The sequence below is a fragment of the Taeniopygia guttata genome, chromosome 2 (genome assembly GCF_048771995.1).
Source record: "Taeniopygia guttata chromosome 2, bTaeGut7.mat, whole genome shotgun sequence".
NCBI lineage: Eukaryota > Metazoa > Chordata > Aves > Passeriformes > Estrildidae > Taeniopygia > Taeniopygia guttata.
In genome coordinates, this window is record NC_133026.1 from 109,406,859 (window position 1) to 109,432,629 (window position 25,771).

The 25,771-nt window shown below is 38.6% G+C and overlaps 1 protein-coding gene across 9 annotated transcripts in view; it reads left to right on the forward strand.

Moving 5' to 3' along the window:
* The window catches only part of ASXL3 (ASXL transcriptional regulator 3), a 131,019-nt gene extending 121,446 nt beyond the window's left edge, over positions 1-9,573 (forward strand). For all 9 annotated transcript variants that reach the window (XM_072924600.1, XM_072924601.1, XM_041714728.2 and 6 more), the window contains one exon: positions 909-9,573. In XM_072924600.1, coding sequence (XP_072780701.1) covers positions 909-4,592 — 3,684 coding nt within the window. In that variant the 3' untranslated portion in view covers positions 4,593-9,573. The remainder of the gene's footprint in view (positions 1-908) is intronic.
* Positions 9,574-25,771: the final 16,198 nt, after the last annotated feature.

The window sequence follows — 25,771 nt, forward strand, 5'->3', positions numbered from 1 at the left end:
GTCCTATTGCAAGAGACAGCCAGTAGACATATGTCCATTTTAAGAAATTGAACTTTTTTTTTTTTGCCAACCTTGGGGTATCCTGATTGTATGAGTTATAAAGTGGTTCCAAGATTCTTAATCCTGAAAAACTGTATGCCTAATTTGAAACATCCTAATAATTCCTGTGATTTTACAGATTATTATTTTGCTTAAAGTGCTTGGTATTAAAATTTTTAATATTTGTGGGTTTACTATTTATAGTCTTTTAATTTTTGAAGTGCAGTAATGTAAGAGTTGTCCAGGAATGTACTAAAGCAAGTCTCTTAAAAATGCAAGTGAGGAAAGAAAAGGCATATCCTTTAATGACTCACTTCTTCTGCACCTCATAAATCCTGCATCTTGGAGATTGGAAAACGGGCTCAGTGGAGATACCACTCCTGTCTAATGGCAAGATTTGTTGTCTGGTTTATAAGCAAAACACAGGTTTAAACACTGGTGACCAAGGAGAAAGGCATTACTAGATTGTTACTTTTTCACATGTTTGCAGAAAGGAGTTCTTTGCAGGCTCTTGTCCAGTATCACTGCATGATGCTTGCTGATCATTTTAGGTAGATGGACTGAATATAAAACAGGTCTGACAAATTGTATCTGATAAGCATCATGTTGTTATCCAGTTCAATCTTTCTTCCTGTCAAAAGGATCAGTGTGAGTAGGCTAATACAGGTGTCCTATTCATGCTGGAGGATGATAAAATATTGAAGCATAAATATCATTAAGTTTTGGCAGGTTTTTGTCCACCTGCACTGAAGAGTAATTCTTTTAATTACCTTTCTGTGACCCTTAAAGAGAGAGCTGGTTATTTTAGTGAGTTGATGATCTCTTTAAAATTTACTGGGCTTTTTTCTTTTTTTTTTTTTTTCCTTTAGATTCAGCTTTCAAAAATTGGACCACCTTTTATCATCAAGAGCCAGCCTGTTTCTAAACCAGAACCTCGAGTTTCCTCAAGTACATCAGCCAGCAGTGGGAGAAACACTGGGGCTAGAACTCTGGCAGATATCAAAGCAAGAGCTCAGCAAGCAAGAGCCCAAAGAGAAGCTGCAGCTGCAGCAGCCGTGGCAGCAGCTGCCAGCATAGTCTCTGGTGCAATGGGGACCCCATGCGAAGGTGGAAAGACAAGAACGCTGGCACACATCAAGGAGCAAACAAAGGCCAAGCTATTTGCAAAGCATCAAGCCAGAGCTCATTTACTCCAGACTAATAAAGAATCTAAGTCACAGTTCAGCTCAAAGGAAAGTAGTACCTCATCTCTGGAGATACCAACGACTACTGACACAAAGATTGAAGGTTCTACTGGTGTCATTATAGTTAATCCTAACTGCAGGTCCCCTAGCAACAAGTCTTCTCATCACCGTGAGACCACCACTTTATTGCAGCAGTCCCTTAACACAGCTACATTACCAGAAACTGCTACTGAGATACCTGTGCACAGTTCTGATGAAAATATACCTGTGCCACAATTGTGTGAGAAAATTATTTCATCTACCTCTACTGAAAGTAACAGTGTGCCAGTGCTTTATAATAAAAGTTCAGTCTCTGTGTGTGTTTGCAGCACTGCTATGTCTGGAGCAATTAAAGAACTTTCTTTTGCAAGTTCTGTTGATAAATCCTCTGTGTTAATGTCTGTTGACAGCGCAAACACAGCAATTTCAGCCTGTAATATAAATATGCTGAAAACCATCCAAGGGGCTGATACTCCATGCATAACTGTTGGACCAAAATGTATTGATAACAGTAATGTACCAGTCTCCATAGACAACACAGTCTTATCAAACGCCATCGATGACAAAAGGTTGCCAGTGCCCAGTAGCAATGTGAATAACACAGTCTCCGGTCATTATGCCACTGTGCCAGCTTCATCTATTGCCAGTAACTTGCCAAATCATCTCTCTGGTAGTTCTGTACTGATTCCCCCAGTGGGGACTACCAACAGATTTCCTTCTGATAAAATAGCCATAACTGGGTGTAGCGAGCAGAGCACTGTCTCCATCCACACTACCGTCAGGTCAGCTTTAAGTTGCAGTGAGGCCCTTGCAGCAGCAGATTCTGTTGCAAGGCCACCTATCTCAATGTTTACTGGTAACATGGTGACAATAAGCTCTTACGATAATGCTACTAAATTGAATGCTGATCTCTTAGAAAAAAGCTCTGGAGCACGAAACCGGATGGATCTCTCTGGTAAATCTCATCCACTGAGCTTTCCGCAAACTGCCATGAATAGGTCTATACCTTGTAAAGTCATTGTTGACCACACAACAAACCAGAATTCCAGTCTGTCACTTTCTTCCTCTATTGAAAACGTAGAGAACAGCATTGACCTGCAGAGCAGACCTGTAAGGACAGAAGCTGCCTTACAAAGTATAGCTTGTCCTCAGGTGTCTGTCATAAGCAGGCCTGAAGTGGTTGCTAATGAAAACCTTGAACACAGTTCCAGCTTTATTGCCATTACAGCAAAGCAAGACAGCAAAAACTTGCAGGCAGGTTGTTCAAGTCTTCGAGAAGTGCCTCTTGCTCCTCAAGATAAATTAATTGAGGTGGTTACTACCAGCCAAGGCTTTGCTGAGCAACTAAGAGGTCCTTCAGCACTGAAAAATGAAGCCAATGCTGCCTGTGCCAATCAGTACAACACTAACAATAGAATTTGTTGGCGTGATGAAGAGGCAATGAATACAGACCAGCCAGTGGTCAGCCATCTTACCTCTGGTAAGCATAAGGAGTACGCAGAGCAAAATTGCTTGAAAAATGTCAAAAGCGAACCTTCCAGTTACACACAAATGTCAGAACTGCAATCCAGGAGTCTTTTGACAAGCATTGCTGTTCCTGTTAAACTGGAAACTAATGAGACTGACAAGTGCTTCAGGATGGACACCGAGGATTTTACAGGACCTGAAATGCCTGCCCAGACTGCAGAAATAGCTACGAGTGTGCAGCCACCACAGACCTCCAAGACATCCATTGCGGACTCCATGGAAGACTCCCTGTCCCTGACAACGGAAACCCTAAAGAGAGTTACGAGTGCCGGGAGCTCTAGCTGTCGCTTGTCGTCAGTGGAGGCCAACAATCCCTTAGTGACACAGTTACTGCAAGGCAATCTGCCTTTAGAAAAAGTGCTGCCGCAGCCCAGATCAGGAGCCAAACTAGAAATTAACAGGCTTCCCTTGCCTTTGCAAACTACCTCAGTATGTAAAACAGTAGTGGCTGAGAGAAATATTGTTGAACATGCTTCCAACTCTCCTAATCCAGATGGTAAAGGATTTACAGCAGGCAGTATAGCCCCGCTACAAATCAGAAAGCGTGAAAACCATCCGAAAAAGAGGATGGCCAGGACTATAGGGGAACATGCTCAAATTAAATGTGAGCCTGGGAAGGTGTCAATGGACACAGATGTTAAAGTGGCTCCTTGTGTAATTAGTTCCAGCATGAATCAACTAGGGCACGGACAGCCATTTAAGCAGGAGTGGCTTAATAAGCACGCCATTCAGAGCCGGATCGCTCACAGCCCAGAGATCAAGCAGCAGAAGAGACCATTGCCTTCATGCAGTTTCCAGCAGAGCTTATTTCACATTGACAAAAATGGCAGCTTTCACGCAGAAGCCAGTACCTCACATAGACAGCATTTTTACCAAATGTCCATGGCTGCAAGAGGCCCCATTCCTACGGCAGCTTTGTTGCAAACTACTTCAAAAGGCCCACCTGGCTGCAACGCATTTGCTTTTAGCAGACACCTGGAACAAAAGGGTTTGGGAGACATGAATATTTCTACAGCAGCTCACCAACTGAGACTAGGAAGTGTGTTTTCCTCTAATATTCAAATTAAGGAAGGTGATGACATTGCCAGTGCCTCTCAAACTCTGCAGAGTAAAACATTAGCGCATCCCCCTGCTCCCCCTCCGCCCCTGCCACCTCCTCCCCCTCCTCACCCAAATGCAGAGGTCCCCTCCGATCAAAAACAACCGACAGTTACTATGGAAACCACTAAAAGACTTAGTTGGCCTCAGCCAGCAAGCATCTGTAGCAATATAAAATCTGAACCTATTTCTTTTGAGGAAGGTTTAAGCAGCAGCTGCGAACTGGGCATGAAACAAGCTTCCTATGATCAGAACGAAGTGAAAGAACAGTTAAAAGCGTTTGCATTAAAAAATGCAGATTTCTCTTCCTATTTACTTTCTGAGCCACAGAAGCCTTTTACCCAACTTGCTGCTCAGAAAATACAGATGCAGCACCCACAGCAGCAGCAGCAACAGCAGCAGCAGCTCTGTGGAAATTATCCAACAATACACTTTGGTAGCACAAGTTTCAAAAGGGCAGCATCTGCAATTGAGAAATCGATTGGGATTTTAGGGAGTGGTTCAAACACTGCCACAGGCCTGTCTAACCAGAACACGCAGATCCCGGTTCAGAAATTTGCTGACAGCAGCAATGCCGATGAGCTGGAACTGAAATGCTCCTGCAGGCTGAAAGCCATGATCGTGTGCAAGGGCTGCGGAGCCTTCTGTCATGATGACTGCATAGGGCCTTCCAAACTGTGTGTAGCTTGTCTGGTGGTGCGGTAGGAGCTCAGTCAAAGATGCAGTATCCCTTAAAAACATGGGACAGCAGGACAAAGGAACAGAGAAATAGGAACAGTTTAGGCCACTAATGGTTGCAATTAGTGGAATGATTTATTTTTTTTTAACTGTTTGTTTTGTTTTGTTTTTTTCTCCTATGTGGTGCTTTCAGAACTTAATTATTCTGCCTGGGTGCCATTTTCTGGGAAGAAGAGGAGACCTGTAGAAATAGTTTTTAAAAAAGATAGCCTTGTTACTGAAGCATCTATGAGCTCTCTTGCTGTGCTAAAAAGAAAAAGAAAAATGCATTAATGCATGTAATTCGTAGCTTCTATTTATTTGCACAAAGTGCAGCACATTTTTTCTCCACTGCTTGATAGCTGATACGAGGCTGCAGGTTAAAGATCAGTGGAAAAATAGCACTGTAAGAAGTGGAGTAACTATGCAGAATGAATAACACACTGAATAGCAACTGGTGTGAGCGGGGTAGTGGCAAGGTTGTGGTGTGCTGACCATTGTAGCTTCTAAGTCAGTGTGCAGTCTTTCTACTGACAAGATTGTTTTCTTCAATTGACTTTCACTGTCTAGGGCTAAAATATAGTCACTTCACCTAACAAAAGAAATTTAAAAGAGGAATTTAGATGGTTAGAGAAGTTTCCTTATGTGCCTGCCAGGGACTGTGGAACTCAAATCTTACTCATTATCTTTGTTGATTCCTTGAGAAAGATTTGGATAGGTGATGAGTTGGCAGGAGCAACACTGGAAACACATTGGCTTCAGTAGAGTCAGGAGAAGGTAGCTTCTCTGCTGGAGATTAGAAATCTCTTTTCCTGTTTCTCGCTCAAATGGCCTTTATTCATATTTTTCTCTCTAATCTGTCCACTAGGTTTGTCAATCCCAAATATATATAAAAAATAAGGTCAGACATAGGTCATTGGTTCTCAAGGTTGTAGCCTTTCTTTGGCCTAGAAATTATGCATTCTTCTGATGAATGAATAAGGAAACATTTTAATTGCATATTCGTTGAATGTTGGCATATAATTTCTTTTCTTATGTGAGGTACTCTTATTTAAATAACATCTGAGAGTTTTGCCATTTAAAGTAGTTTTCCCATTTAGAAGTACTTAGAAGACTAACTTTTTTTTTTCCTCAAAGGAAGTCAGACCCCTTTTAGAAATTTGGAAGCAAAATGTATTTTTTAAAGGGATACTGCATCTTTAAAGTAACCTTCAGTAGTTATCCAGTACTGTATTTACATTCAGGACTATAGCTGCATTCCAGATGTGCTAGCCACCATAACAGCAGAAAAGAAATACGGTGATTTTGGGGTCCTATTCACCTAAAAGGAAAATATTATAAAGGGATAAAGCACATGCAGTTGCTGGGGAGATGATGGGTTTTTCTATACTCCCACTTCAAGAACACAACATGTAGAGTTCAAGTCATCCATCTGCCGATATGTGGTTGGGTCTGCCCAAATGTCAGCATCAAGAGAAACAGGTTTTTTTTACCATCACAGTAGAACCTCACTAATCCAAAGACCTTACAGTCTGCCCAAGAAAACTGATTTTCCTTGCACTGTTTTAAGAGAGCAGTGTAGTAAGAATGTGTGAGATGTAAGACTGCTTGGTTTCATCATGCTGTGAACTGTTGCATTCTGAAGTACGAATGAGAATGATAGAGCTACATTTAGGAAATGAAAAGTATGCTATATTTGAGAGCATACTTTTTTTTGTCTGATCTTTGTGTGCTTTTCATCAGCTGTAACTGGTCTCCCTGACTCGGGGGCATATTAGTGAGGTTCTGCTGAAGGAACCATATTTATTTTCTTGTGGGACCATTTTCACAAACATGATAAATGCCGTTTGTTGTCTTAAAAGTGAGCTGGAATATCTACAACATACATTCCTGTCATAGGAAGCTCTATGGTGCACCTTGATGTTCTCTTTTATTGTAATTAGCAACATATCAATATTATTTTTGACACTGTGTGGTACAAAGGCCATTTGTAATAACTAACAAATTTGTTGCTGATACAATAATACATTTTTTTTTTCTATACAAAAGTGCTCCTTAATATGACATGTGAACTAAGGAACGGCTTCTCAGCACTTTCAGGTCTTCTGGTAGGAAAATAAGCCAGCCAAGCAAAAACCTAAAAGTAACCAAGTGAAAATTGGCATCCACTGCTATGCCAGCTGCTGGTGAAACAGCAACTGGGCAATACTCATGAGTAAGCATGAGTGTAGTCAGTTAATGTATATCCGATTCATAGTTGAGGAGCCTTTGTATTGGAATTGTATTGCATTGTATTTATACTTGGTAGAGCTAGGATCTTCTATTTAAAAAAAAAAAAAAAAAAAAAAAAAGAGAGCAACCAGTCTTAGACTTCTATTTACCTATGTTTATATAAGCCTGCTGGGAATCCTTATTTCTAGCTCAGGTTTTCCTGTCCACAGCACATAAGTCAATATTTGTTTGTACTTGCATCTTGAAATCTTGAAATTGTTCTTGTATTGACTGACATAATACAGAAATAAATTCTGGCCACAATATAGTTTTCCTTTGTTTGAAGAGTAAGAGTGTGACTAATGTGGTAGGTCACTCATTCATGTCATGTTGTCATTTTTGTATCAGGATTGCAACCTGCATGTGTGAGGTCATGATAAAATGTATTTAAAATGGCATTAGACTGGATGGTGCTATGTTACATTACACAACTGACCAAACTCTTCCATAGCGCAGTTCCACTCCTTTCATTTTGGAGTCATTGGAGTTGCGCCAAGAATAAATTTGAGCAATTAGTTAGCAACAGTGGTGAGGTGTTGTTACGGATTAGGTTTAGGGTATGAAAATACTCAAAAGCAACCACGGTGATGTGAGAGCCTGATTGAATCCTAGGGTGACTGGAAACCTTACATGGATTTTGGTATCACACAGATCCTTAGGGGAGAGTGACCCCAGGCCTTTGGTAAGAGCACAGTCACTCGTAGAAGTTAATTTTGAATTACTCCTTTTTTTGTTGTTGTTTGATTGTTCAGATTTCAGGCTCAATATCATTTTCTAATGATCATGCTGTTTGCACCGTGGGTTGTTAATAGTTTATGCACTGAAAAGTGGTGGAAGAATTACTTAAGAACACACTGCTCTGTGTTTGTGTGTACGTACGTATGTGTCCCAATGTCCAGCATGTATAATTTACCTTTTTTTTTTAAATCTCTGAAATTGTCCCCCTACTCCTACCCCTGGAGCAGCACTTTTGGGTGAGAGGGAGAAACACTTTTTTCTTTCCTCCCTCTTTGTTGTTTTAATTGCATACCTGTGAGATATGCAGATAACGTTAGGGCATTTGCAGTGAGTGTGTTTATGTGTTTCTGTTCCGAAATAATTTTCCAAGCAGAAACTCCCTTTGAAATGTTAAAAAAAATAATTAAGAAATGGTGAACTGGATGCTCCCTGTTTGCATTTTATTTATCTGCTGAGATCTAGTACATGAAATAGCATTTAAAAGACAAAAATAAAGGTTGAGCCATAATGCGAAAGGTATGTTCTCTGTAATATAGACTTTCTTCTTGAGGGTGGTGCATGTTGTCAGGGTAAGCTACAGAACGTGCAGATGATTTTTCAGGGCCCTGCAATTCCTTGCACAGTTTTTAAGCTGGTGCATATGGTGCTTTATAATGCAATTTCTGAAGTAAAATTACCTTATGCTGCACCCCCTTCCCCTTATGAACACACGCACAATTTCAGAATCGTTATTGTAGCCTCTGGTTTAGCAGTTTCTCCAAGGTGTGGTGAAGTACCAGGATAAACACTAAACACTCGAGATGAGCTGAGAAGTGTCACCAAAAAGGATCATTTTAGCTGACGCACATGAAGGGCCCTGCTCTGAACCCTGAATGACTTCTGCAGTCTCCTGGCAGCAGCGCAGCGGCTCATCTTCCATGGCTCTGCAGAGCACTGGGAGGGAAGCAGTGAAATGTTCAGTGGCTTTATCATGGACCTGTGTAGCTAAATGTTTCTGAATCTATGAAATCCTGTTGTCTTCGGTCATCATGCTTTGTCACTGTAAAACCAACAAAAAGGAAAAAAAAGCATTTTTTAGTCTAATTTAAGGAGCTGCTTCTTTTATAGCACATAATATTTCGCTTTGTACTATATTTGATAGTTAAAGAATAATTTAGTCCGTAGAATAACTTCGTTGTATTTGTACTGTTCATGAATGTTACAAGAAAAGTGCTTTACTTTGTTGCCATAATTCTCTTGTACTGCTGTAAAATATTTTTTCTGCTTTATGGAAACTTAACTCAGTTCAGATTTTCAGTACAGGGTTTTTTGTGTGTATGTATTTTTTTTGTCAGTATTCTGAATGTTTACATCTGTTCAACATTAGCCATTCTATGCCTTTATAGGGCAGTATTACTCCTGCAGTATAACAGCAGTGTGAAATCCACTCGTACTTAACATGCATGAGAAATACAGATTTATTGGGGAGATCCCTAACGTGCATAGATACTTTTTCTATTTGCATTCAGTGAAGTAAATACCCTCCTTCAGTCCTCTACCAAAGAAAATGTTATCCCCACAGGACAAGCTCAGAAAGTGGTTCTCTGAATTTTCAGAAGGGGGTGTAGTTGGTTTCAACAAGATTGCTACAGTTTAATGCTGTTATGCTTTGCTTTGTTACCCTACCAGATGTGACTGGGTGAAACAAGCATTTTAGCAATTTTTTGTGTTTCAAGACAGTGTTTTGTTTAGAATTCAGGGATCATGCTTTCTTTAATGGTGCTGTTTGTTTTATTATTTTTTTTAAGAAAACAACCTTTTGTTGCCTACAGAAATGACCATTCACAAAACCATAAATTAAATAAAATAATTTGTCTTCATTACTTTTCTCCCTTTCCTTTCCCCATTCCCTGTCCCTTGAAAATAACAACTTGGGCTTCAATATTAAAATATCCTGGAAAAAAATAAAGAGATAAAATAATATTTGTAATTTGTTTATTTATTTAATGTTCAGTGCCTTAGGCAGGAGATCCTCCCTGTGCACATCTGTTGTATGTACAGGTTGATGGACTAGAAATGTGAAAGAGAAATCAGCCCTTTGTACAGGATTTTTCAGTTACAATGATGTAAGGCACAGTTTGAATGACTTCTGATGTAATTCAAGTATCAATCATCTTATACTAGTAAAATAAAACTAGATGCTGTATATTAAGTTAAGTAGAATTGTTTGTGGATGAAAGTGATTGTATTACTTCAGGCAGTTTATGCTTGGTGTATTTTAGTGCTTTGCCTCTGCCTGCAACCCCATCCAGAACATCCTTCAGAACAGCAACCATCCCAGCATGCACTTCCCCGATTTCCCATTCCCACAGCAGAAGAAATTAAATGTCCATGGCGCATGAAATGCAACCAGTCCAAGTTATATTCCTCAGAGCAGTTGTTTCTTCAGGTCTGGAAGGCCTTTCTGAGATGCAAATTCAGTAGCCATTCTATTAAAATGTAAAAAACCTCACAATTTCTATCATGTTAATCTGCAAAGAGAGCTTTGAGTACTGATGGTGAGGGTGCAAAATGTTGCAGGATGAACAACAAACAGCTTTTTCACAAGTTCGCTCAGAAATATCCTAAACACCATCTTTTTTCCAGCCTCCTGTCATTATTTCAGATGCGATACCATCTGAGGGTCTTGTTAGCAGCAGATGACAGCCTTGTCTGCCAAAATCTGTCCAAAGGCAGAAAGAAGGCAATATCAACCTCTGTAATTTATAATTGAGTGATCTTTTTTTCATATCCAATACCCATCTAGCAAACCCCCTCAACATCTACTGTCATGCAGATAATTTCACTTAGTTTGTTCTGGTTAGAATTAGTTATTTTTGCACAGGCCTGAGCCAAAGCAGGCAGTAACAGCTTTTTTTAAATTATTTTATTTTTCATCTAAGCAATGCAATGTAAATAATTTTGTTTAAACTGTACTAGCTAAATATTAACTTTCATTCTTTCCCTAATTTTAAACCTGTAAAACAATTTTGTGCATTTTTATTGCTGGTTTTTCTGAGGGGTTTTTTAAGGACCCTGCAAATGTTGTGAAGTGAAGCCTTGTGATTGCTTTCATGTCGGTGCGCTGTCTCTGCCAGGGTGAGCCCAGTGTTACCCAGGCGGTTCAGCCAGCAGATGGCATCAGGAGAAAACATTGGCTGCTGTGGTCTGCGAGCATTCCTGTCTCCTCTTGCAGGGAGAAAGCCTGCCACGAATACAGAGCGTTTCTGGGTTCGTCTTCCTTTCGTGCAGAGCTTTAGCTGCAGTGAAAACAAACCTTCCTTCGTCCTTCCCAGTCCTGGAACTTGGCTTTCAGTAGAAATTATGCCCTGAAGCTCACATCATCCTTTCCTGCTCTTGGCACTGTCTGAGTCGTGCAGTCTGGAATTGAAGTAATGATACACTGGAAAAAATTCTTCCCCAGGCCAGAGTCGCAGCTTTTTTTTCCCCATTCCGCAGTTCCCTTTGTCACTCGTGGATGAAGAGCGGCAGAACAAAGCTCTTTGTATTGAGGTGCTCCACAGAATATAATATGAAGGCATTAGCACGGCTTGGTGTGCAGAGGGTGTGCTGTTACCAAGCCTGGCCTTTGTTGGATGGCAGGCCTGCAGTGGAAGTACCCTCAAGCATGGAATGGAAGTTGGAAGGAATCTTAAAGACCATCTAGTTCCTACTTCCCTGCCATGGTCAGGGACACCTTCCACTAGACCAGGTTGCACATAACTCCCATCAGCCTGACCTTGAACACTTCCAGGAACAGGACATCCACAGCTTTTCTGGGCAATCTGTTTCAATATCCCACCACCTTCACAGTATAAAATTTCTTGTTCATATCTAATCTAAATCTTCCTAAATCTAATCTAAACCTATTCAGTTAAAATATCTTGGAGCACCACCACCTTGGAGACAGCTTTCCATGCTAAGGTAGATAGCTACACGTTACCTTCCGGTAACTGCTTGTGGAGGCAGAGTACATTATTTGCATGGCTGGGTTTTTATAGAAACTGAGCTAGACATAGAAATAAAGCCACATTCATTGAGATAATTCAGGAACCTGGACATTGGCACTCTGCAAATACATAGGAGGCAATGATAAGAGAAGCTTGTATCTCCATGAGATGTCAAGGAATTGCTTTTAAGTATTGAAGATTCGTGCTCAGAGCTTGGGAGATGCCTCTTGATTCACCATCAGTGATGGTATGAACAGTTTCATATAGTCATGGAGGCAAAATACCTGGATTGTACTTTTTGGAAACTGATGACGCTGGATAAATGTGAGTTTCTATGTACAGGTCACCTTTCTGTTCTGTTTCTTTTTTCCTGATCTTGTAGAGCTTATTTCATCCATCCGTTTTATCTCCATGTCTTTCCAACAAAAACTGAGAACTTTCTTCAAATATCTCTGGGATCCTAATGCATCTACCAGCAGGACAGAAAATAGTTTAATATCCTGCATAGAAAAAAACAATTTGGAAATACACTGAGTATACTGGACAGTTGGCTTCCATTAATAAGAAATCGTTGCTATATTGAGAAAATAAATTATTGTTGTTATCAATATAAAGGGGGAGATGTGAGAAGTTTTTTAAATATTGGTCTTTGCTGTAGACTTATTTGCTTCTGATTTCCAACTGCTTAGATCCATTCAGCAAATCATTTTTCCATTCCCCTTGATTGAGAATTCTCAGCCCAACATCTGTCGTGCAGAATCTTTGCTACTGCTGTGTATATTTCTGGCATTTAAAGGAGCAAATCTGGGCAATGGTGGAGAGAATTGTACACAGTGCCTCGATCTTCACTCATTTACCTCAGCATTGTGCAGAATAAGATGGAGTCTTTGGAAAAAATAATGAAACTAGATGTGGAAATGCAGTAACATGTGTTCCTTAACTTCCTTGAGATTATTGAGTGAAAAAGTCTCTGCCTCAGTTTTTTTAATGAGGGTGAACAGGAGCTGACCTGCAGGAGTCAGAACAGACCTTTGTCCCAAGTTCCATCCAGAAGTGAGCATTTACAGTTCAGCAAGTCCAAAGTGTCCTCAGAATATTAGGAAAACAGAGCCAACAAAGATAAAATCATAGAATTTTTAAGGTTTGAAAATATCTCTAAGATCATCCAATCCAACTCATTGTCAGCCTAGTCTGTCACAGGAAAGAAGCATGGATGATGAGATAGCATAGAGAAAAAGATTCATAGTTCCATTTTTGGAACAAGTGATCCTGCCAATTGTTTTAATTTTTTAGTATCTGCAGAATTTCAAGCATTAAGAACATCTTTTGTAGCTCTAAATTCAGAGAGAAACTGAAATATTTGAGGAAAAACAGGTTCCATATCTAATTGATAGGATAAAATTACAAAATTTCATGGCTAGTTTCTTAAAAACTATGTTTGAGGGTATTTCTCTGGTTATAAAATTTAAGTTACTATGTTATTAACATTATTCAAATTAATAGTCTTTGTTTCTATTTTCTAAAATAGGGATTTCACAGCATTAGTTTCCTGGTTATAAAATTATTTGCTTGCACAGCCACACAAGTCTTAATTATGTTCTTTGTTGTGCAGGACAGCTCAAAAAGAAATTCAGAAATACATTCCGTGTCACCTATTTCAGATAAGTATGTTATGTTGCCTAGAATGAATTAATCTAAGTTGGAGGGGAAATCTTTTTTGTCATTTCAGTTCCTTCAAAATCAAATGAAAGGGCAGTGAAAATAACCATGGGTTTCAAGGGAATTTGAGGAGTATTACTGGATTTGGGGAAGGTACCTTCTCCATTTTGCATCTTCTAAATTTTTTGAGAAATAATGTCAAGACCTTTATGAAGTGTGGAAGTGACAGCAAAGAGGAATTATATGTACAATGGTGCCAGTGGTACTCCAATACTTAATAAAAAAGGACTTAGAGAAACTTGGGCAGAAAATGAAATAACTCTTGTGAGGAATAGAAAGAAATACGTGTGAGGTGCCAGTCACAAGGGGTTCTTCCCTCTGGCATCTGATGATTGTGACATGGTTACAAAAATAAAAAGATTAAGGACAACTGGAGCAGAGCAAAGCATTAGAAAAGTGGGCTGTGAAGTACATTTAAACCAGGATTAAGCATTACAGAATTTTGTCTGCTGCAAAAAGAAGGCTGATTTTATTCACATAATTTAGAACCTAAGGAATAGGATTGCCAGAAATCCAAAGGTCAGTTTGTCTCTGGTGCTCCTCAGTAGTCTCTCACTGCTGAGGGTGGTGCTGGTGGTGAAGATCTGCTTCACACACCCTGCACGGCCTTCACTCATGGGCAGTTTGTTTCAGCACTTCACTGTTCTTACACTTAATTAGAGGGTTTATCCTAATGTTTAACCCAGATCTTCCTTGCTGCTGTTTAAGCCCATTCAGTCTTATCAACTCTTCACAGGCATGGAAAATAACTTCTTCCTATACTCTTTCCAGCAGTCTATTAGATATCTAGGCTGTTCATTTTTCTTTCTTGCTTTTCCATTGCTTAATTCAAATAATCCTGATAATCAGCTTTTCTTGATAGGTCATGTTTACAAAACTCCTAATTATCTTCTGTGGACTCCCTCCAGTTAGTTCAGATTCTTTCTGTTTTCAGATCCCAAGAGTGGATGTATTATCTCAGTTTGAGGCTGAGCAGAAAGGTGGGACTGGTCTGTATACCCTAGAGACTAAAATTGTACCCTGTGTCCCAGATCAGTGTTTGGTTTATATGACTTGGATTCAGTTTGGGCCCAGAAATCCCCTGCATCCTTTTCAGTAAAGCTGCTCTTAGCTTCTCTTCCCTGTATTTGAATATTATATTAAAATTTGAAGAATTATTTCTAAGTATAGAATATTCTGTTTATCAGTACTTAGTGATATTATTTGCTTTTAAACCATAACTTGAACTTGTCCAAATCATTTTAAAATCCAGTCGTATCTCTCAAGAAGCTTGCAGTATTTCAGGATAACTCCTCTTGAAGGGTCCTCAGTAAGTCATCAAGCCCAGTTTTCAAGTTGGTGTGCCACCACTCATGTCATTGACTGAAATGCTGCAAGGAACCAGAGCCAAGCCAGAACTGACTCTGCTGCAGTTGCTGCCATGACTGTGTCAGAATGGTTTTCCCCCCATTTTTTACCAATTGATTTACACTCTTGCCTAGACCTTATCATTCCAGTTTACTTATGAAAATGTCATGGAAATAATGGTAAAAGCTTTACTGAAATGTAAATGTGAGATCTACTGCTCTTAAGTCCACAGAGCCTGTTACTCTGTTAGGGAGGGAGATTACTGGGTTGGCTCAGCTTCTTCACCAGTTCATATTGACTGTAGCTGGTTTATTTTTTTATCCCTCAGGGTGCTTATAAACCACTGAGTTGCGTTGACACTCTTCTAGAGAATGAAATAAAGCTGATGATACTAACTCCCTGTCACTCCTTCTGCTTTTTTTGAAATCTAAGTGGTTACTATGTTCATCCTTCCCCAGTTTTCCCTGCATTACCTGATTTCACAGGCTCTGGAAGAGCTCATCCTCATGCTCACATCAGGATAAAACATACAGCTCTAACGTATTTAAGACTGAAATGTACCCCTTTCCCTCTGGTGCCAATTATGTTAATTATCTAATAATAATCAATATTTTTAGGGATTGTTTTCCCTCCCCTTTAAGTAGCTGACCAGCTGGCACTTTGCTATTCCTCTTAACTGCTGATATCCATCAAGAATTTTTGTTGTTGTATTTAATGTCTTTTCCTGATCAAACTTACGTTTTTTTGCTTGGCATTTCTGATTTCACCATTACAGGCTTGTACAATAGGTTATCACTTTTTGTGTACTACTTTTCCTCAAGGAAAGAAGTGCTCCAGAAGAGGAAACATTGTTAAAAGTTGTCCTCTGGCTATCACTTGTCACTTCTCTGCAGTAAAAATTGACTTGCTTCTTCAAAACCTTGTTTGAACTGAAAAAGAAACACCAAAAAACTTTGTGACAATCCAAACCCATAAAGTAATCTTAAACTAAATAGTAAAATACCTCCCAACCATTGAAAGTTCCAAAATGTAAAATTGATTTCAAGGTGTTCAAGATCAATAATATACAATACACAAGAGAGGAAATGCGATCTTCAGCTCATAATGACAAACTATGAAGAAAATAGTACCTTGACACAGCATATGTTTTTATCAAGATAAAGCTTGTCCTGAAACAAAATGAAGGGTCCATACTGAATATCAGAAAATGATATGATATTTTGTTATACTAACTACAGAAAAATTATAAAGAAATTGTGAACTTAATGTCTAAAACATGAAGAGCCTCAGGGATTAAATCCCTTTTATACATCACACAAAAATAATTTCAAAGAACTAATTCACCTGTCATAAACATTGAATTAAAATTAGCTGCACTTCCTCACTTTCTTACACGTTTTGCAGAATTTAGTATTTTTTGACCAGTTTCCTGTGGCTATACAGCTGCTAGTTACTTGCTCCAGTGTTAGGAAGTGTAAATGGGTACCAGTTCACTATTCTAAATAACTTAATGTTCATTTTACCTGTGAATAGATCTCTGTCACTTGTCAAGAAGAAATAATCTATTTCCTCTAATGTTAATATATGGTTTGGGGCCTCGTCATGCAGAAGCATTATATGTACATGAAGTAAAGAATGGTTCAAAGCATGCACACAGGAAATAAAGAAAACCACTGGCATAATTTATGTTTTGATCAATTTTTTTCCTTAGAATTGTCTGGGATTTGTTTGGAACTGGAATGCATATGCAGAAGGATTCCAAAGCTGAACATCCAACCAACCAAAGTGCAGCAAACCCCCTACTGCAGCTGCCACTATCAGCCCTCTGCAGTGATGCCCCCACTGTCACTTTGCCAAGAAGGAGCTGTTGCAGAAAATAAATAAATTTTCTATCTTTCGACCAAGCAGGAGAGGTCTCAGCTTTGGCAGATGCAGGAGTGTGAAAAAAAAGAAATACTAATCAGACATTTAGAAAGCAAAACATTCCTTTTTCATGCCTCAAAAATAATCTTTCTTCTACTTGATGCAAAATGTTATTAAAGAGTATGGCGTTCATACACGCAGAATTTCTCCTATCAACAACTGATGGCATAGAGAAGTAGGTTAAGTGCTTAAGTGATAGGATTTTATTAAAAAAAATACTTGGTATTACATAATAACCTTTCCTTATATTTCAAAATTCTTATACTTTAGTTGTCTGTCTACTTGCACTCTAAAACGCATTAATGTACTTTATACTCATCCTCCTACTAAAAGTTGCACATACTCACTGTATTCACTCTGGAGGAACAAGGAATGAAGCAGAGTTATGTAGCACCAGCACATAAAGTGTCCCAAAGTCCATGGGGAAGGGTAATCATGATTGCCTCTTAATTACAAATGCATTTGTGTGCATGATGCATGTAAGTTTCATTGTAGTTACAGAATATATCTACCAAAGACTTTTTCTGCTGAAATTATAGTTCTGGTAGGTAAGAGGACCTTGCCCTGCAGCCAGTGTGGACAGCAGGCCATACTGTCTAAACTGCTGATATCTGGGAATGTTTATACCTGTGTCTGGAAGTGTTTGTGAGCTCCAAGGCCAACTGGAACAGCCAGCACTGGGATTTTCCTGAAATTATGCTTCTTGGCACAGGCCAGAACCACAGCAGAAGTTGTTCCTACAGTGTATTAGTAGACATGACTGTGTTTAATTGCTGAGAAAAGTTCTGGATACTTCTTAATTTACAGTCACAGAAGAAGCCAAGATATCCGTCAGGATGTAAAGGGTTTATTTCCTGTGCGTGAGTTGCTTAGGTCACATGTGAAGGCACAAGCAGACAAGGAGTCTGAGATGTATCACTTTTACAGGCATACCTCAGTCATCAGGCAATGTGGGCATATCAGAAATGCTGCATGTGCACTACAAATACACTTCTAGCCTGAAAATTTCAGGCAGAAATATGGTAACCCTAAGAGTGGGGCTGGGTCTGTGAAAAGAATTGCTTTAACTTTTGATCTTATTCTCCCTTCTGTTGTTTGCTGCTGTGCTTTGCTGAAAAGCTGTTAAGTGTAAGATTAACGTAGTTGCAGATTTTACTCATGATCTCCTCATTGTTGTGTTTCTCAGTTTGTTTTTTTTTCATTCAGCAGCTTAACAAGCTTATGTTCTCAAAAGGGAAATACAGACGTAGCTCTCTTACACTGTTGGGCTCAGCATTACACATCTATCACCTCAACTCTATTTCAGTATAATCTGGTTCTTTTCTCTCTAAACACGTTGTGTTAGTCAGCTGCACTTCTGAAAGCCAGAATTTATTTCACAGAAGGCAGAAAGAAAAATGCAGATCTCTAATAGAGGAAAGAAATTCCTTTCTCCAGTATTTACAAGATATTTTGGAATTTTCATTGTCTTTTGCAAAGACAAAGTCTTGTTTTATTGTCTTTTACAAAGTGCTGTATTTTTCCTCAGGCAAGAACACCCACAATATCAATGCTCTCAGCATTTCATGATCTCTCCTCTGCCACAGAAATGTAACCTTTCTCCAGCTCCTCTTCTAACCCTCTGATTTTATCTCTTCCATGCCTTTCCTTTCCTTCTCATTTTACTGCTCTGACTTGTCCAGTGGTGTCAGAGCAGTAAAATGTGCTGCCTTTGCTCTAATTTTTTAGTTCCTTGGAGTTTTACTTGTTCAGCACTTGTTGGCTACTAACATTAAGATGAGCCTTTCAGAGAAATTCTCCTTTCTCAGTGATGCTTACGTGTGAAAGATAGTGGAGACACAGTTGAATGTGTTTGGAATGGAGGGAGATTCTTTTATACATCCACCAGTCCACAGATCTGCCTGGGAGAACCCCATGGCTTTGGAGAAAACAAGGGTTCAGAAGAACTGGCTGATTTTCAAGGATAACTTACCTGACCTCAAGAATGGCCCGTCCCTACAAGTATGTAATCAAGCAAAGCCAGCAGCAGGAGGCCTGCATGAATGAATGAGGACTTCCTCTCCTTGGGAATAAATATGTTTTCTTTTCTGTCTAATTTCATCTTTCTAACACAAGGACTCCCCTTTTCTCTTGTCTCTCTTTTGGACTTTTTGCCCTGTTTTGGTCTGTGGATGTAACTCCTCAGGATATGGCAGTGTGTAAAAACCACATACCAACTGTAGCTACAATTTTGTGTCTCAGAGCTGTCACATGGGAAAATGCATAGAAAGATGGGGACAAATTTCTTTCTAGTACTCAACTAAAACTTTATTATTAAAAAGAAAATATCAATATTCTCATAATTATTAGTTATTTATAAATAGTAATGTTGCTAGTTATTATTCATTATTGATTTCTCCTATTTTTCACTATTTAGCTTTAGAATATTCTTTTTCTGGTTGTTTCTCAATTACAAACCTGGGGGGGGAAATGAGCAAAATCTGATTATGCAGTCTTATAAGTCGCAGCAGAATTCATCTTAATCTTGGTTTATGTGAGTTGTGTGAAAGGATGGTCCCAACCAATTTCTGCTGAAGGAATATTCAGTGAAGAAAGAAAAAGGAAGTTTCTATTGGTGGCCATTCTGTTCATACCATCTCTGGCTTTCCTCAGAACTCTGTTATTCAGGTTATATAAGACAATGGAGTTCCTGCCATGGGTATTAACTGATCTATCAAGCTTGATGACCAGGATTTACTACTAAATTACTGGTACCCAAAACACCTGATTAAGACATTGGTAAGCAGAATTCCAAGGTGTGCTTGGTATGCTGTAGAGGTAACTATGGGTAGAGCCCAGATGACATTTCCAGTAAAAATCATCCTTTTGAACACATTGTATACTATATTCAAGAGAAGTAATCCTGAATCATACTTGTTTTTTTTTTAAAAGTGTTTGTATCGGATTTCAAGTGTCTGCAATAATTTCTTCCTCTTTTCAATCCCTTGTCATTGCTTTGGGATGGGTGACTGGAGTCAAGGAAGTTATTTAAGTGCAGGGGAACATGTATAAAACAACATTTTTTGGGATAATCACACATGTTTCTGTGGTCTGTGCTAAGGAATGTACCTCTGGCTTCTCAAGTCTGTTAAAGAATTTAGGATTTTAGGATAAAAAAAGTTCTCAAAATCACACGCTGGAGTTCTGACCCCATTAAGAAATATTAAAAAAAAATTCTATTATACTATTAGAATTATGCATTATTTTTTATTATTTTAATGATCTATACATAGCTGATATAGCTAGTTTAATTAAAAATAAAAATATATTATTCTGGGAGGAAAATGCTAATTCTTTCCCTTTTGTTTGAAACATTTGACTAAATGTACATCCCCATTATTTAACTTTAAATGCAAATTGCACTTCAATATGTAATTAACCTTATCTTTATTTTAGTCTTCCTAAGAACCATGCTGTACTTTCAAAAATGTAATTTGACTTTCAGGAAACTATGGTTTCACAACTGTCTTTGTGCCTGCAATATGAACAGAAATTCATATTCTTCTCATGAAAACTGAGCAATAGCCTATTGAATTAACAGTAAATATCAGCCCAAGTTAAAATTCACAAAAACACAGGCTTAAAAATTTCTTACTCTTACATGGATAATCACCAAATTTACTAGACTGAGTGAACAAATTAGTCTTTCTTTTCTTTTGGCAATAGACAATCCCAGTTTGATTTAAATTGGAATGTAGAGATGGTATTAACTCTTTCTTTGGTTTTTCTGCAACTGCCACTAAACCCCACCAATTCAGGTGTCCAAAACTAATGAATACTTTCAAAACTTTGCCAAAGAAGAATTTGCCAAAAAGCTGTAAAATTACTTGCAAAAGGCTGGAGATAAAAGACTTTGAAGGTTCGTAGTATCTAAATACTGAAGGTAGGTAAAGAAGTGACTTGAATGCAGATTTTAATTAGATAATTCTGTTGAAGGTATAAAAAATATATTGGCTAGAAGCTAAACTGAGCAATTTGAAGTCATGTTTTTAACAATGATAGCAAACAGATAAATCTCTTTATGTAAAGAGATCCTGAAGCATCAAAAGTTGTGGCAAATTCTCCATTATCCATTGTGTATTTATAAGTCAAACATTTCATTACATCTTATGTATTTCAACCATTAAAACTGAAAACAGGTATCATGGGTGAAACAATCTCAAATAGGGGAATTTTTACTTGATTTAATTCAGGTATTTGGTGAGGGGTGTCATAAATGAGAAAGTAACTCCTTCCTGTTTCTGAGGCCTAAGGCAAACATCTCTGCTTCTCTTACTAGCACCACCCTGCCTTGGGTTTGCTGTGGATTATCCTCAGCCCCTCCTTATTCATTCCATGGGTGCATGGGCAGGTCCTGCACCTAAGGGTTTCCTTCTGCTGTTCCTTGCTCATTTTTCCCCTGCTCCATGGCCACAGTCTCAGGGGTGCTCCCAGGCTGCAGTCCTTTGAGCTGTTCCCACACTGATGCCTCACCCCTGTGCCCCAAAATGTCTCCTTCCCTGTGGCTCTTTCCTGTATCTGCCCAAAATCCACACCTTGTGTGCCCTCTGACCTTTAATGTTGCCTCTTCTCCTTTTCTAAAGTGCATTGGAGCAGAAGCACCACGTCTCCTTCAGCACTGAAGATTTGCAGGCTATGAGATGCTCTCACCAGTTTCTGAGCTGGCTGGACCTACCCAGGTTTTCCTGCCCATGGCAACTCGTGACCTTCTCCCATGCAGCCCTCAGCTACCCAAATGCTCAGTACAGCAGCTAAGCTTTTCTTTTTCACATGTCAGTGTACCTCAGGCTTTACAATCAAAACATTGTGCAGCCTGTGCCTAAAGTGAAGCAGAGCAGATGCCATTTTCAGGGCTCCAAAACAGCGCGTGTTATGTGACTTATTCTGCCTAATATTTCCTGTTACCACAGAATAAAGTCATGTTTGGAAGTACCATGTTCTTCTGATCTTATGAGAATTATTTTCAGCTACTTTGTCATCTTGTTCTGTAATGACAAGAAAGCATATTCCATTATGTCAAAAAAAAAAGGAATGTAAAAATGTGTATTTTCTCTGAAACTAGAGGGAACATTTCCATTTGCCTTCAATCATTTCCTATTTGGCCTGATTTCAGTAAATCAGGAACTCCTTGCTCAGTCTATAAAACATCACTGATAAAGTCACTCACTTAAAAAAGGTCCCATTTCAGCAAGGCAGTTTTGTCAGTATATAACTGTAAACACACACACTTACGTCAGTCCTTTTCTTATCGGAAAAGCTCTTCTAAATGCCTAAAAAATAAATTAGAAATTTCATTCTCTAAGTGTCTGAAATAGGCTCTTTTTCAAAACTCAAATGCTGCTTTTGCAATCTTTTTGCTACTCTTTTGCAATCAACACTCCTATTGAGTACCATTAGGCGTCAAGTTTTTCATTGAAACATAATCTATTATTAGATTTCAGCAAACAAAACCACTTGGGCAGTCTAAACACAGGAAAATGAAACCTACTGGTGACATTTGTTACTGATGATGTGGGGCCCTGATAGATGATTCAATTTGAGAGTGCAAATTCAATTCCTGACCCACATGTCACTATACAGAAGGTTTATGTAATTATCATTAGTGTGTTGTTATTTATCCGTGTGTAGATCCTGCTGACTTTTTATTACTTGCTGCTAATGTTGTCATTAAAAATGCATACCAATTAACATAATTTTACAAGGTGACATGAAAAATATCTAATTTAGCTTTACATTTCCTTTATTCATTTTACTTTCTCTTCAGAAATTTCAAAATAACGGTCTGGATAGTTAATACATAGGTAAATAGTTGCCAAGGTTAGGAATTCTCTTACCTCTGTGGCTAAGGGTGACGAGCTTGTCATTTTGTGCTAGACAAATTGCAAGCTATCACCAGTCTTTGGCCAGTCATTTCTTTTTATTTAAAAAATCCCAAACCCTAGCACAAATGTTGTATCTTGTTGCAGCATTTCAGTTCCAGGCCCTTCATGAATCATCTGAGTAGATTAAAATAGCATCTGTCAATTTTATTATATTGGATTTATTGAAACCAGGAAATTAGGAGGATGTAAGTATATATTAGTCTCTATTTGGCATTTTATTGCAGTACTTGGTTACCCAGGATGGCAAATTCAGATCTGTTTACTAAAACCTTTAGAAATAATTTTCTTTCTTGCTTTATTTGACTGAGGAGGCTTAATGATCCCGATTTTATAAGACTCTGTTTCTTATAATAGCAAAAGCCTTGACATTTCTTTTTAGATCAGCTTCCCAGAGCCTAATACTGAACACAGGTTTCACATAAGTTTCAAGATGAAGATGGAAAGTGGGGAGTGATCTTAGCAGCAAGGTAAAATCAACAATTGCAGCAGAAGAAAATGATTGCTCTACTCAGGAGAAACCCATTCCCTGGAACTGCTGCCTCCTGTTCTGCCAGGAGGGCTAAGTCCCAAAGGCCTCCCAGATGTCAGAGAGAGTTAAGGACCAAATGTCATAAATGTTGAAATGAACTTGTGGCTGGTGATTGGGTCCCTCAGGCGAGACAGTAGGTTGCCTAAGTCTAAGTTTCTTGCTGAAGAATTGTATCTACACACAGCTCCTTCAGTAATTATAGTCACTTGCACTTAACATGTATAGCACCTTTAGTTTATGTTCTCTATTTTGCCTTTGTTTTTGAGCAGATGTGAAATCAGAGCAAGGTCACAGGATTTTTTCCATTATGCACACTCTTGATTCATTAAACAAGAATATGTACTGAAATTGAGAGTAATCATTTTTATACTCTTTCCTTTGATTTTTTTTAATTATTTGCAAGGACTATGATGAGTTGGCAGGGACCCACCGGGATCATGGAGTCTGACTCTATAGTTACAATGAGTTTGAAATACAATTGTGATTTTCGATTTGAACAGAGCAAAACAGTGAACACTGCTATTGCCAAAGCATGTACCTTGTCAGTCAGATCCAGTGGCCCACCAAAATCTAATATTTTGTCTGGCTGCCTGGCTCTTGTAAAGATATTGCCATCTGGTGAAATATTAGTCATGTTGCAGCTTTGATTGCTGTTCCATTTCTCTGTTAGATAAACTACATAGTATATCTTAAAGGAACAGAGAGACTTCAAAGTTGGAACTTAAACCATAAACTATGAAGTCTTTTATTTCTTTCATGATCCATTCCAGCAGTTCCATCTTAAAAATCTTCCAACATTTCCAATTTCTTTCCTGGTTTCCATAGTGAATATCCCAGAACTGCAGCTATACCTATCTCTGCCCTGACAGGGAGTAAAATCTGGAAACATGAGCTCAGCCATATGGAACAGAAGTGAAACGTGATATTGATGGAGGTCACTTGTGCAATGGAGGAAAGAAAGTGCTGACACAGTGAATATATTTGTTTGTTTTTATCCATGCTAAGCTCTTGAATGGTTCAATAGGAAAGATTTGTGGTGTATTTCAGTGTCTTTCAAAAAGACATACGGTGCTGGAAATCAACTTTTTACAAATGTCACTGGAAAAGGAACATTCTGCACATTAAGTGTAGTCATAACAAGACTCTGCTCCAAGTGGAGGCTCCAAAAGCTCCCACACTCTTCTGTTTTCCTGCTTGCTCCCTTTTTCTTTCCCCTTTTTTGTTTTTACTTTTGTATTAATATTTTTAACATGTGTTCTCCTGGCAGGACTTAGCAGACCAAGTGAAGTTTACTAGCACTGGAACAACAATGTTAGCAGAAACAAACATTATCTGGTACCAAATAGCTTTCATAACACCACAATTGGACCTTTGCATCATTATTCTCCTCAGCAGGAGGAAGGCTAAGACAAAGATGGTGATGAGATGGAAAGTGCTCTATTACAGCAGTAGCAGAATATCCATGTATAGTGGTGTGTGGCTGGTGGGTTCACAGTGAGGTGTTCAGGGAAAGGGTTTAAGGGCAGGATGCTGAGACCCTGAATCAAGAGATAGAAACTGAAATAAGGTGAGAACTGTCAAAAGTCCAATAATTTTTAACATTCCTTTTGTGTTATTTCTCATGATAGGAACTGAGTAACTTCAAAAAAATCATACTGATTACAATTTAATTGGACATATTTATCTTGGAATGAGGAACATTTTCAGAAATGGGAATATTATAAGTATATATAGCAATCAATCAAATGCTATTTATAACTGTTAGCTTCCTATTTCAGAGGTCAAATACTGGGAAAACCCCTGCAATGTGTATGAAATACATTCACTGATAGAAAAGTCTGCAAGTTTTACTAGTTCATCCTATGTTTTGTTTTAATTCACAATTTTAAATAAAGATCAGAAATAGCATCTTCATAAGAGAGCTCTATGGGAGTAGGTTTATATGTCAATTTACAAAATTATCCATGAATAATTTAGAACACACATTAGATTAGAGAAGTGGCCCTCTATCTTCTAATAATAAAATTAAAGAAAAATTAAGAAACAGGTAAGTTTATTTCTTGAACCAACAAAGCAATATTTGCCTGATGGATTAGTCCTATTTAATCAGAGCAGTGAGCAGCTGGATAAATCCTAGCTAGGAGAATATTAGGTCATTTGTTAGCCCTTCAGCCAATTACAGCTGCAGCTGCTCTGTGCAATCTTTTTCTTCTCATCAGTGAGCTGCTATTGTTTTTTTTCCTGGAAAACACTAGATGATGAGCCCTCAATAGATAAGAATGTAGGGCAGAGAGATCTTACAGCATCAGGGCACTGGTGGATAAAATATGGTCCTTCTCATCACCAACAGAGAGTGCCAGTGAAACTTGAATGTGGAACTGGAGAGCTGCAGGACCAGGGCCTAGTCCTGACTTGGCAAGAAAACAGCTGTAGGGCTTTTTTCTCGTATGCCTAAGGATTTTTTTTCTTTTTTTTTTTTTTCTTTAAAAAAGCTACTTAGCTCTTGGGATTTTATTTTTTTATTATCACTTTATTTTCATTTAGGCTGTCATTGTAATGGTAATGTTTGTGCTGAGCATTTTTCTTTTGGGTTTGCATTTTATTTAAATGGGTTTTATTTTGTTAAAAAGCAAGCAAACCCGGGTGAGAAAATAGATGAAAAATCTTGTCCGTGCTTCTGAAAGCAAGGGTGAGTGGGGTCTTCATCCCACAGTACTGAAGGAGCTGGCCGATGTCATGTCATCACAGAAC